General features: G+C 47.5%; 1 protein-coding gene across 1 annotated transcript; it reads right to left on the bottom strand.

Annotated features, from left to right (window-relative positions):
- Nucleotides 1-3,622: 3,622 nt before the first annotated feature.
- LOC125556458 (GDSL esterase/lipase EXL3-like) lies at nucleotides 3,623-4,978 on the bottom strand. Its single transcript, XM_048719187.1, has one exon. It carries the CDS (start codon nucleotides 4,945-4,947, stop codon nucleotides 3,739-3,741), a length of 1,209 nt encoding a protein of 402 aa, XP_048575144.1. The 5' UTR covers nucleotides 4,948-4,978; the 3' UTR covers nucleotides 3,623-3,738.
- Nucleotides 4,979-13,614: the final 8,636 nt, after the last annotated feature.

The raw sequence follows: 13,614 nt of genomic DNA, 5'->3' as shown, positions 1-13,614 counted from the left end.
AGAAGGTCGGATATCGCCGGAAGGGATCTTGGAGGTGAAGCGGAGGAGAGTGGAGTGGATTTGCAAGGGTTTGGTCCGGGGAGCATATGGAGATGAATATATGTGAGATCGTGGTGTGCCAGCGTGCTCCGAGCCGATGTGGCAGATGTGCTCGGGCCTCCCCACATCCGCCCTCAGATTTGAGCTAGATATGAGCAGTGATGGTCAGCCCCGAGCGTTTAGGACTAGTATGAGGCATCCTTCCAGGTCGGTTTCTTTTGACCGGTCAGTGACCGGACCGTCTGTCCGGGCGTATAAAGAGGGTTTGGGGCGCCCGACTATAGATGCTGGTATCATAGTAGTTGTGTCATAGATGGCTTCATTTATTAGATTGTACACTCATCTTCTCTTAAAAAGCTCTAGGCTGTGTTACCCTAACAAATTATGTCACCACAAACATCTCTCTCATCATTAACTACTTGTCACATAAATAAATTTTTCCATGGGTGCACTATTTTATTAGGGCATCTCCGCCGACCCTCAAACCATCCGAACCGCGCGGTCCAAACATGTTTTGCCATCCAACGCAGTCCTGTATCGGTCTGCTTGGCGGTCTGGACGCACTTATGCCCGCAAACTGGAAACAAACTTTGGGGGGGGCATTACCGTAATAAACCTATATGTTGATGGCCTTATCTATGCCGACGGCATTTTTTTGGGGCCGTCACTGATGTCTACTACGCAACCTTCTTTTTGTAGACTCGTGTTGGGCCTCCAAGCGCAGAGTTTTGTAGAACAGTACCAATTTTCCCTCAAGTGGATGACCTAAGGTTTATCAATCCGTGGGAGGCGTAGGATAAAGATGGTCTCTCTCAAACAACCCTGCAACCAAATAATAAAGAGTCTCTTGCGTCCCCAACACACCCAATACAATGATAAATTGTATACATGCACTAGATCGTCGAAGAGATGGTTATACAAGGGTAATATGGATAGTAGATATAGGTTTTTATAATATGAAAATACAAAAACAGCAAGGTATCAAGTAATAAAAGTGAGCAAAAAAGGTATTCCAATTCTTGAATACAAGGCATAAGGTTCTTACTTTCACTAGTGCAAAGTCTCTCAACAATAATAACATAATTGGATCATATAACAATCCCTCAACATGCAACAAAGAATCACTCCAAAGTTTCTATCGGAGAACGTAGGAAGAAAACGTGCATCAACCCCTATGCATAGATTACCCCAATGTCACCTTGGGAATCCGTGAGTTGAGTGTCAAAACATACATCAAGTGAATCAATAGAACATCCCATTGTCACCACAGATATCCCATCGCAAGACATACATCAAGTGTTCTCAAATCCAATACTCAATCCAACATAACGAAAACTCAAAGAGCATGACTCAATTCATCACAAGAAGGTAGAGGGGGAGAAACATCATATGATCCAACTATAGTAACAAAGCTCGCGATACATCAAGATCGTGCCAAATCAAGAACACGAGAGAGAGAGAGATCAAACACATTGCTACTGGTACATACCCTCAGCCCAAGGGTGAACTACTCCCTCCTCGTCATGGTGGGCACCGGGATGATGAAGATGGCCTCCGGTGATGGTTTCCCCCTCCGGCAGGGTGCCGGAACGGGCTCCCGATTGGTTTTTCGTGGCTATCGAGGCTTGCGGCGGTGGAACTTCCGATCCAGGGTTCTTTTCGAAGGTTACCCTATTTATAAGAATTTTTGGCGTTGGAAGCAAGTCAGGGGGTGCCAGTGGGGCCCACAAGCCCTCAGGGCGCGCCCTATGAGGGCGGGCACGCCCTGGAGGCTTGTGGACTCCTCGGGACTCTTATGGCCCAACTCCGATGCTTCTAGGGTCTCTTTTGGTCCATAAAAAATCACCGTAAATTTTTAGCTCATTCCGAGAACTTTTATTTATGCACAAAAAATGACACCACGGTAGTTCTGCTGAAAACAATGTCAGTCCGGATTAGTTCTAATGAAACCATATCAAAACCATATAAAATTGTTGCAAACATGGCATAAATACTTCATAAATTATAGATACGTTGGAGACGTATCAGTCAGCATAGATGGAGGCCTACCACGCTCGCGTCTGACTAACCTGGCCCACCCAAAATCCTCCTACTTCGCCCGCGTGCTTTCCCGCCTGACGCCAGCTGCCCGCATTCATGCCACTGCAGAGTGGCTGCACCACATTGACGCCGTCCCAGAGCGGACACGACCTCTCACTAGTGTCAGTATCGAAGCCGATTGCCGGCCGAGGGCGCTGCCCTGCCGCGTCCCTAGTGTCTGCGTCGTTCAATGCCAGTTTACTGGACGGGACGGGACAGATATCTGCCATGCCCGTTCAACTCCAGCCTGTCCATATGCCACCATTAAGCAAGCTCGTCGACCGAGGAACCAACTCTGACGCCACGCATTGACGCACCCGAATGTTTGGCCTCACCTAAATCCTCTATTTAAAGGCGGCCACACCCGACTAACTCCACACCACAACACATCCACTCCACATCCTCCTCCTTCGCACCACATCCGCCATGACCGCAATCTCTAGCACTTTGTGGGAGTGCTTGCATGAGGTGGCCCTCCCTTGTAGCCGCCTAGCAGATCGAGCATGAAATGCCTACTAGCTCGTTCGAGGTCTCCAACGATGTCCCTACGATGAAGACGGGCTCCGACAACGACTCCGCGTTGGACCCCGCACTTGTGCATGCCGGCTTGACCATGGAGCAAGCATAGGTTCACGTCGACACCGCCATGGCGAAGGAGGAGCAGCCTGTGCTAACACCTATGTCGCCGTTTCAGCGGGCACAGAAGGAGTAGTGGTACAACCTATTCCTCCTCGAGCAGCCTCGGCTGGCGGAGGGACAAATCTACGGCGAGCGCAAAAGCAGGAGTCCGTGGCCGCCATGGTAGCGGCGAATCCAAACTTCATCACGGAGCAGCATACACTCTACGAGGCCGCGCGTGCTCAAGCCGCCGCTCATAACGTAGAGGCGCGCAGCTGGACACAGACGCGGCCGCACATGCGGCGACGCTGGCGGGCAGGCGGGCGAGGACGAGAATGCCGCCAGCTGTGCCTCCTACGCGCCGCCATCCAACTTTCTAGGGCACTTATGACAGGTGGGCAGTGAAGGACCGTCCACGTCCATCATCGACCCACATCCACCGGCACCGGCAACGGACAGGTCGCGGACTCCGACGAGAATGAGTAGGCCATTGGAGACAACGGGGGCTTGAGTCCCAAGTGGGTCAGTCCGTCTCCCATGTTCTAATCTTCCTCATTGGTGACCAAACCTTCACTTCACGGGTCTTGAACCCCGTCGCCCATGGAGACGACAGATGGAGGATGTGATCGCCGATGCGGAATACAAATGAAGTGGTCGACGGGTGCCACCGTAGGATAGGTTTAAGTTCGGCCGCTTTTTTATAATGAAAAATGTCTGAAATGTAAGTGTTTTCATCCGGTTTATATGAAATCAGCTGGTTTGCATAAATTTTGCCCGGTCTATTGAAAGGTGGTTTGAATTGTATGCGAATGGTACTAGATAGTCGGCTCTCGCATTCGTGTCGACGGACTGGTCACTGTATTCTAAGAGAGACGCGGGAGGAAAGTTAACATAGTTTGATTTTGACCAAATCTTATATGTAGACTTAAAAAACAGAGGGAGTACCATCTACAAACGCACAGAAATGGCAATTGCAGAAAGACCAAGGTAGGGTATAGCTAGCTACTCGATGAGCTTCTGGAGGTACTCGTCGTAGACGAAGTCGACGAGGATCCCGTAGGCCTTCTCCGTGGGGTGGTAGCTGTCCCAGAACAGGTAGTCGGCAATGACCCCGCACACCGCCGACGTGACGCCGTTGCAGAGCACGGAGACCTCCATCATGCCCGTGCCGCAGCAGCCCAGCGTGGATTCCCTGAACCCGTACCCCTGGGGGCGCACCATCATGTCCATAAAGAACCCATACATGTCCACCAGCACCACCTTCGCCCCCGGGTTGTTCGCTTTGAGGGAGTCCACGGCGGAGCCCATGCCGGCGTTCACCATCTCAGCGATCTCGTTGGGGCCGGGGGAGCAGTCCCGGGCCATGCCGCCGGAGAGCGTGCGCTGAGAGGGCATGCAGCCGACGGGCGGGAGGCCGATGACGGCGACATGGCGGGCACCCGCGGAGAGTAGGCCGTCAAGGAAGGCGGCGGCGTGGGCGACGACGAAGGACGCGTAGGAGGCGTGGGAGTAGGAGCTGCGCGCGCGCAGGGTGAAGTAGGTGTTGGTCACGTCGTTGCTGCCGGTGCACACAACGAAGATGCCCTTGGCCAGGATGTCCGAGAGCGCGGCGTCGCCGGCGGCGGCCCGGACCTTCTGCTTGTAGTCGTCGAACATGCGGAGCTGGTCCGTCATGGAGATGGCCGAGGCGAGCTGCGCCGTGAGCGGGTCGTACCCCGTGCCGCCCGAGGCAAAGCTGACGCCGGTGAGCAAGTCGTGGCTGGTGAGGTCCGGGGCCAGGTACGCCGGCAGCAGGTCCTTGAGGCCTAGCCTGGAGGCCAAGAAGTCGGTGGGGATCTTGCCGTTGGAGAAGCGGCCGGTGGGGCGGTGGTCGGGGCCGAAGTCGTGGCCGTAGGGCGGGAAGTTGGCCTTGACGATGGTGTGGATGGCGTTGTTGTTGCCCGGGTCCATGATGGAGTCGCCGAACACGACCAGCGCCGGCACCATCTTCTTCGGCTTCGCCGGCGCCGTCCCTTCACCTGCAGCGCTGCTGCCTGTGTACGTGGTTCGGCTGGAAACACCAGTCGCCGCCACCAGCAGCAGCAGCAGCAGCAGCTGCAAGATCAAGACACACCGCACGCCCGTTGCCATTGGTTGATAGATTGAATGCGGTGCAGGTGTAGTGGAGCGAGTGGAGAGTGAGTGTTGGGAGGGGGTACTGGATTTATGCATGGCTCATGGCTCTCTCGGCGCATGTAGTAGGCCGGACGGCGAGGATCTTGTAGGACTACCGACGAGGATACGCGCGCGCATGCCTTCAAATCCGTCTTCATTGCCTCTGCCGTCTCTCTCTCTCTCTCTCTCTCTCTCTCTCTCTCTCTCTCAACTTGCGTCTGCCCTCTCGCAGCAGTACTAGTACCCCACCAGCCCAGTAACTTCATGACATCTTTCTGGACGTCACTCATCAGTTAATTCATGAGGTCGAATGACAGCAATCAATGCATGCGCAGTCCGTGCTCAAGTCAAGGGTGCTGGGTCTTCGTGTGTTCCTATTGGGCACTGGTTTTCGTAAAGACCGCGGGCGTACATTGAAATTGAATACAAGCATGGATAGCGGAGCTGTTGTAGAGCCTACCTGCATGCCTTTTTCTTTTTTAGCATATCCATTTACATAAACCTGGCACGCATCTGAACCCCTGTTACTTCTTTTTGACGGGTCTCGTAGGCACCTCGTCGTCGACGGGAACGTCTCCTCCCATTAAATACGCATCATCGTAAATTCTGAAATAAATCCAGGAATAAATGCGAGTACCAGAATTTGAACCCTGATGGGCTGGGATACCACAGTCCGTCTAACCATCCAACCACAGATTGATTCGCTTCTTTTTGACGGGTCTGAACCCGTGTTACTTCCCACCGTTGGCGAGCCAGCTCGGCCGGATTTGTTTCTACTTCTAGGAAATTACGAAAATGTATGCCCTAATTCAAAAAAAAAATTCAAAAGTATGACCCCACCGGCCTTGCTCGGGCAGGAGAATGGCTCTTCGGTCTAGCACTCGTCGTCCGCGCTTAGGCCGGAATGTTGTTTTCGGTAGCCCGAAGAGTGTTGTCAGTGTAGTAGACCGAAGAGGGATGGACCAGGGCTGAAGAGCACTCTTTGGTTTTCTCCAGGGCGAAGGGTGTTAAGGGGCCCACCACTTCGCGTATGGTGACCGAAGATGCATGGTGGTCTAAGCCTGGCCGAAGACCACTCTTCGGTGTGCACTAGGCCGACGACCTCTCTTCAATTTCCTCTAGGCCGAACAGTCATTTTTTCAAACTTGTTTCTCTGTTCAGTACAGTTGTTTTCCCGCCTTAACCAATTTAGCGTTCCCGCTCTTCTTCCCCCGCCATCGTTCCCACTCTATTTCCCGCCAACCCTTTCCCGCTATCCTTTCCGCTAGATTTTCCACCAACCCCTTACCCTCATTCTATAAAACCCCTCCCTCGCATGTTGCCTTCTGCATCTTTCCTTACCAATTTTTCCAGTCATGTCAGGCAACAATTCCTGCGGTTTTACTCCACTGATGTCTCATTTGCCTTTGTGCTATGTTGTCAGAAACTGGATGCCTATTTGGGGAGGTGTGCATTTTGAAGAATTAGTTAGTAGTGATAGGCACCTGACGAGTTGGGTAAGTGTTTTTCCCGGCCTGAACTCTCGGAGAAGTGCCCGGAAAGGGGCCCAGAGGATATTCGACAAGAACTTTTCCGGATGCGTGGAAGATGGGATAAGAATGTTGAACTCAAACATACGAGTGCCTACATTACTGGTAGGCCTTTACTTGTTGACAGTCCAAGAATAAACTTTCCGCAGAAGCAATATGAGGACCATGTTAAGGTAAATGATATTTCATTTCAGCTTGCACCCAGTTAGACCATATGCTCGTATGTAACTATGTTTTTATTGTTGTTTCTAATTTTCAGAGGTACCGCGAGGACGCAGAAGTGTTGAATAAGGATATCTTCAACTTTGGATGGATGAAGTGTATATGGGCTTTATACCAAAGGTGAGAGTACCACGGCAGAGTGGTGCATCGACGAGGGATGGCGCTAGCTCCAAGAAAGTGATTGAACACGATGATGATGACTTTATGTCAAGAAAATGAGCTGAGAACATAGGCAAGGCTCCTATTGCATCTGAGAGGGGTGGCAGTAGCTGTAAGAAAGTGAAGAGCGACGATGATGACTTTATGCCAAGCAAGTAAGTTCAGAACAGATCCAAGTGTTGTGCCAACTCGAGGAGTGGTAGATCAAATATAGGTGTAGCATCATCAAAGGGCGTCGATGCTGATTACGATTCCGTTGATGAGTTTATGCTAGGGAAACTAGTTTAGGTAACATTTGGACGCAATCGTGAAGACCTCTGGAAGCCTCATGTTAGCGGGAATAGTGATGATGACTTCATGTAGTGGTTGCACGACATTGCAGAAGTAATTTGTAGTGTCTTGTTCTAGGAGCATTATGTTGTATCTTAGTTTCCTGCTGTAGTGTGTCGCAATTTCTATTGTTTTGCAATATCTTCATCAGAATTATCATATGAACTAGCAAAACTGAAAGTAACATGAAAAGAAATATGTCCCATACGTAGATAATGGCACACACATGTAAGCAAGTGCGATGGTAATTTAGATATATAAAAGCATGTCTCGTACATGGATAATGACTCACACATGAGAAATGTCTCAAACTAACATGGATGGACATATGTCTCATACATAGAGAATCGTATCACTCCCAAGGACAACGTCGAAGTCATGGCTTCCTCCGACGAGGACCGGAAGGCTCGAAGCGCGAAGCGTGAAGCCGGGGGATGATTCCCACAATATCCACGACAGTAAAGACCCTTGCCGTCCGCTGTCTGTGTCTCCTGCATGGATGGTGGTGGCGGAGTGTGTAACACTGACTGAGAGTCATAAGTGGGTTCAGATTGGTCCTCGTCATCTCAACTACCCTCTAAGAATGAACCAGTGAGTGCGCAGATTGCCTGAACTGTGGAGGCGAGGCACGCAAATTATTTACTGCGGAAAAGTTACATGTGTAAGATTGATTTGTAGAACAGGAATTTGGAAAACAAAGTACAAAGTAGTGTTACCTGGGCCGGTTTGATGATGCCAAGATAAGCTACCTAGTTGTGAAGGAGGTGGCGGCGGCACATAGTTAACATAGGGGTGAAGCCCTTAGTCGTGTTTCTGAACGATGCAAGGAGGGATGTGGCGGAGGATGTGCTGGGCGAGGAACTGCAACATCAGAAGATCGTCTGCATATAACAGCTGTGTAAATCCCTCTTAGCTTGTCATAAATATGCCTCAAAAGTGAGATGTGCTCTTGCTGCGGGATAGGATGCCCCGTCTCCACCCGGTGCAATAAAGACGAAACAGCCTCTCATGCCAGGATAGTCAACTCACCTTGTAGATGGAAGGTTAACCCATTGTATATGTTCAGTCTATGATGATAGAACTACACAATGTCACATGGTACTTACTGCGTGGTGTTTGGTTTCCACAATAGATTCGGTTGGGTACATATCGGTGATGCGAGGGACCTCCATATGATTGGGATTAGCTGATGGCACAAAGTAGATCATCATCGTATGCCGGTAATTCCGTAGATACAATGAGTACTAGTCCCACTAAAAGGCATGAACCTCCTCCCGGATATTTGCCGATACAGTAGTCCAGGCCTACGTAAGGTCCAATGCTCTGAATCCAAGCAATGATAGTCTTGTTTCCTCCTACGCGGTTGTTCTTGAGATTGGCAGATGTGTCACACATGTTGTGATTTAAGGGTTAGTTGTATGGGCACATAAATCAGAATTAACTTGTGGACGCATGGAGGTTGGTGTGGATGTTCTGGAATTTCAGCCGATTGAAATCAACCAAACTCTCTCATAAACCCGTGTAGAGCCATCTCCTCAACCATCGCATCAAACACCAACTTGGCCTCCGTCGGCCACTAGTGTTGATCTCTAGTGCACAATTCTGATATCCCTGATGGGTATCTTACTGATATACTTGCATGCGAGTATGGCTCCCAGATAACCTGATCCTCATACAAAGAACATGGTTGCGCCTGGCCTTATCCCGACCTCTTCGGCTAGGGGTAGGCCGAAGACCGCTCTTCGACCGGAGGGACACCGAAGACAGCCCATCGGTCGGGTCGTGGCCGAAGTTAATCTCTTTGGCCCATAAAGGCCACTCCTCTCCCCAAGCGTGACCGAATAGCATACTTCGGTCTAAGCGCGGACGAAGAGCCAGTGTTCGGCCAAGTGGAGACCAAAAATCACCTCTTCGAGCGACGAGGTCATACTTTAACATTTAAAAATAATCCGCTCGGCCATCGTCGTTGCACTTTGCGCTCTAAGAGCATCTGCAACTAGACCCCCATACCCGCTCCAAACGCCCACGCAAGTTGCCCGGTCAGTGTCCGGATGTTTTTTGGCCACCCAATCGGGCTCCCCATAGCCGGCCCAAACGCTTGGACGGACCAGGACTCCTCATATCCGGCCCATATCTAGGGCAGATATGGGGATGCCTGGACGCGTCAGACTGACCGATAGGGCCCACGCGTGGACACAGAGAGACCGCTGGTCCGACGGGCACCTCATCCGCTCTGCGTAGCGTGGCGCCGCTCCGGCGTGCTACCCGAGGGAGGAAGGTCGGCTATCTAAGTCGGATGGTGACAACCCAACCCTAGGTCGCCCCATTTCTTTCCCTTTCTCCTCTCTGTCGCCGCCACTTCCAGTCCGCCTGTCGCTTACCATGCCAAGGTGCCGGATCACCACCTGTGCCATGCTCACTCCGGAGCGGCCACTATAGCTACTGGAGGAGCGAGGCATGCTGCTTGCTTGCTGTAGGCCTTTCTCCGAATTCATAGAAGCCGGAGGAGGAGGAGTGACATGTCCCCAACGTATCTATAATTTTTGATTGCTCCATGCTATTATATTATCTGTTTTAGATGTTAATGGGCCTTATTTTACACTTTTATATCATTTTTGGCACTGACCTATTAACCGGAGGCCCAGCCCAAATTGTTGTTTTTTGTCTATTTTGGTGTTTCGCAGAAAAGGAATATCAAACGGAGTCCAAACGGAATGAAACCTTTGGGAACGTGATTTTCTCAACAAACATGATCCAGGAGACTTGGAGTGGGCGTCAAGAAACAATCAAGGAGGCCACGAGGCAGGGGGGCGTGCCTACCCCCCCTGGGCGCGCCCTCCACCCTCGTGGGCCCCTCGTTGCTCCACTGACCTACTTCTTCCTCCTATATAAGTCCACGTACCCCACAAACATCCAGGAGCACCACGAAAACCTAATTCCACCACCGCAACCTTCTGTACCCGAGAGATCCCATCTTGGGGCCTTTTCCGGAGCTCCGCCGGAGGGGGCATTGATCACGGAGGGCCTCTACGTCAACTCCATGGCCTCTCCGGTGATGTGTGAGTAGTTTACTTCAGACCTTCGGGTCCATAGCTAGTAGCTAGATGGCTTCTTCTCTCTCTTTGGATCTCAATACAAAGTTCTCCTCGATTCTCTTGGAGATCTATTCGATGTAATCTTATTTTGCGGTGTGTTTGTCGAGATCCGATGAATTGTGGGTTTATGATCCAGATTATCTATGAATAATATTTGATTCTTCTCTGAATTCTTTTATGTATGATTGGTTTATCTTTGCAAGTCTCTTCGAATTATCAGTTTGGTTTGGCCTACTAGATTGATCTTTCTTGCAATGGGAGAAGTGCTTAGCTTTGGGTTCAATCTTGCGGTGCTCGATCCCAGTGACAGTAGGGGAAAAGACACGTATTGTATTGTTGCCATCGAGGATAAAAAGAAGAGGTTTATATCATATTGCATGAGTTTATCCCTCTACATCATGTCATCTTGCTTAAGGCGTTACTCTGCTATTATGAACTTAATACTCTAGATGCATGCTGGATAGTGGTCGATGTGTGGAGTAATAGTAGTAGATGCAGGCAGGAGTCGGTCTACTTGTCACGGACGTGATGCCTATATACATGATCATGCCTAGATATTCTCATAATTATTCGCTTTTCTATCAATTGCTCGACAGTAATTTGTTCACCCACCGTAATACTTATGCTATCCAGAGAGAAGCCACTAGTGAAACCTATGGCCCCGGGTCTATTTTCCATCATACAAGTTTCCAATCTATTTTATATTGCAATCTTTACTTTCAATCTATATCATAAAAATACCAAAAATATTTGTCTTATTATTATTATCTCTATCAGATCTCACTCTTGCAAGTGGCTGTGAAGGGATTGACAACCCCTTTACCGTGTTGGTAGCGAGGTTCTTATTTGTTTGTGTAGGTACGAGGTGACTCGCGCGTGGTCTCCTACTGGATTGATACCTTGGTTCTCAAAAACTGAGGGAAATACTTACGCTGCTTCACTGCATCACCCTTTACTCTTCAAGGGAAAACCAACACAGTGCTCAAGAGGTAGCAAGAAGAATTTCTGGCTCTGTTGCCGGGGAGATCTACGCCAAGTCAAGACATACCAAGTGCCCATCACAACTCTTATCCTTCGCATTACGTTATTTGCCATTTGCCTCTCGTTTTCCTCTCCCCCACTTCACCCTTACCGTTTTATTCGCCCTCTTTTCCATTCGCTTCTTTCCTGTTTGCTTTGATGTCTTACTTGGCTCGTTTGCTCGTTTGCTCGTTTGGTTGGAATAGTTGTTTATTTATTGCTAAACAGAGAATCTAAGATATATGGATCCTCATCCGCTTGCTAATCTTTTTAAGAGATCCAATTATGATGAACCAATTGCTAGTGAGTTTTGTGCACTAGATTATCTTTATGAAGTTTTTCTTGAAATTCGTGAATCTAAAAATTGTGATGAAGTGCTTTATGGAGTGATTCACGATGGATCTTTGAATAGAAAGCATGATTGCAATGATGATAGTATAAATTCTATTAATGTCAGTTGTGCTTATAATATGCAAAATCCTAAGCTTGTGGATGCTAGTTTTGCTATGTCTACTACTTGTTGCAATGATCATGATTGGGGTGATTCTTCTTATGATCTTGAAAATTTATTTAAGCCCCATGATGAATATGAGATTGATAATAGTGTTTGCAATATTATTGAAAGTGGGTTTGGAAGAGTGTCAACTCTAGATCCCACATATTTGGAGAATGTTCAATCTTATGAAATTTTTGATAAAAATGGGTTTGGAGAGGTCATGACTTTAGTTAATGTTAATCCCACTATTTTGGAAGAGTGTCAACTTTGCATGCATGTGGATCGTGTTGAAAACATTTTATGTGATAGCTATTTTGTTGAATTTTCTTATGATCCTACATGTAATTATTATGAGAGAGGGAAATATGGTGGTAGAAATTTTCATGTTACTAAATTACCTCTCGTTATGTTGAGATTGCTACTGTTTCTTTCCGCTTTCTTTCATATGCTAGTTTTTGCTTGTCTTGATAATTTGTTTGCCTATAAGATGCCTATGCATAGAAAGTATGTTAGACTTAGATGTGTTTGTCACGTATTTTATGATGCTCTCTTTGTGCTTTAATTCTTGTCTTTCATGTGAGCATCGTTGAAATCTCATGCCTAGCTATAAGGCTTTAAAGAAAAGCGCTTGTTGGGAGACAACCTAATATTTTTCCTTGTTGTTATTCAATAAATAATTTATTCAGCCTCTGTTTTGGTTGTGTTTTTTGTGTTTAATTAGTGTTTGTACCAAGTAGAATCGTTGGGAAGACTTGGGGAAAGTCTTTTTGTTCTTGCTGTAAAAAACAGAAACTTTAGCGCTACGAGAATTGCTGCCCTTTTTATTTGGAAAGTCCTATTTAGTTAATTATTTTTGCAGATGATTAATAGATAAATTCCTCACGTCCAGCAATTTATTTTAGAATTTTTGGGGTTCCAGAAGTTTGCGTTAGCTACAGATTACTACAGACTGTTCTGTTTTTGACAGATTCTGTTTTTCGTGTGTTGTTTACTTATTTTGATGAATCTATGGCTAGTAAAAGAGTTTATAAACCATAGAGAAGTTGGAATACAGTAGGTTTAACACCAATATAAATCAAGAATGAGTTCATTACAGTACCTTGAAGTGGTGTTTTGTTTTCTTTCGCTAACGGAGATCACGAGATTTTCTATTTTGAGTTTTGTGTTGTGAAGTTTTTAAGTTTTGGGTAAAGATTTGATGGATTATGGAACAAGGAGTGGCAAGAGCCTAATCTTGGGGATGCCCATGGCACCCCAAGGTAAAATTCAAGGACAGCAAAAAGCCTAAGCTTGGGGATGCCCCGGAAGGCATCCCCTCTTTCGTCTTCGTCTATCGGTAACTTTACTTGGAGCTATATTTTTATTCGCCACATGATATGTGTTTTGCTTGGAGCGTCTTGTATGATTTGAGTCTTTGCTTTTTAGTTTACCACAATCATCCTTGTTGTACACACCTTTTGAGAGAGACTCACATGATTTGAAATTTATTAGAATACTCTATGTGCTTCACTTATATATTTTGAGCTATATTGTTTTTGCTCTAGTGCTTCACTTATATCTTTTAGAGCATGGCGGTGGTTTTATTTTATAGAAATAATTGATCTCTCATGCTTCACTTATATTATTTTGAGAGTCCTTTAGAACAACATGGAAATTTTCTTTTAGGAACAATATAAAAACTTTCATAGAAGTGCATTGAATACTATGAGAAGTTTGATACTAGATAATTGTTTTGAGATATGGGGATGGTGATATTAGAGTCATGCTAGTTGAGTAGTTGTGAATTTGAGAAATACTTGTGTTGAAGTTTGTGATTCCCGTAGTATGTATGTATGGTGAACCATTATGTGATGAAGTCGGAGCATGATTTATT

This window comes from Triticum urartu, chromosome 5, assembly GCF_003073215.2.
Source record: "Triticum urartu cultivar G1812 chromosome 5, Tu2.1, whole genome shotgun sequence".
NCBI classification, from domain to species: Eukaryota; Viridiplantae; Streptophyta; class Magnoliopsida; order Poales; family Poaceae; genus Triticum; species Triticum urartu.
Note: the sequence above shows the minus strand (reverse complement) of the source record. Positions and strands in the feature narration are given on the sequence as shown.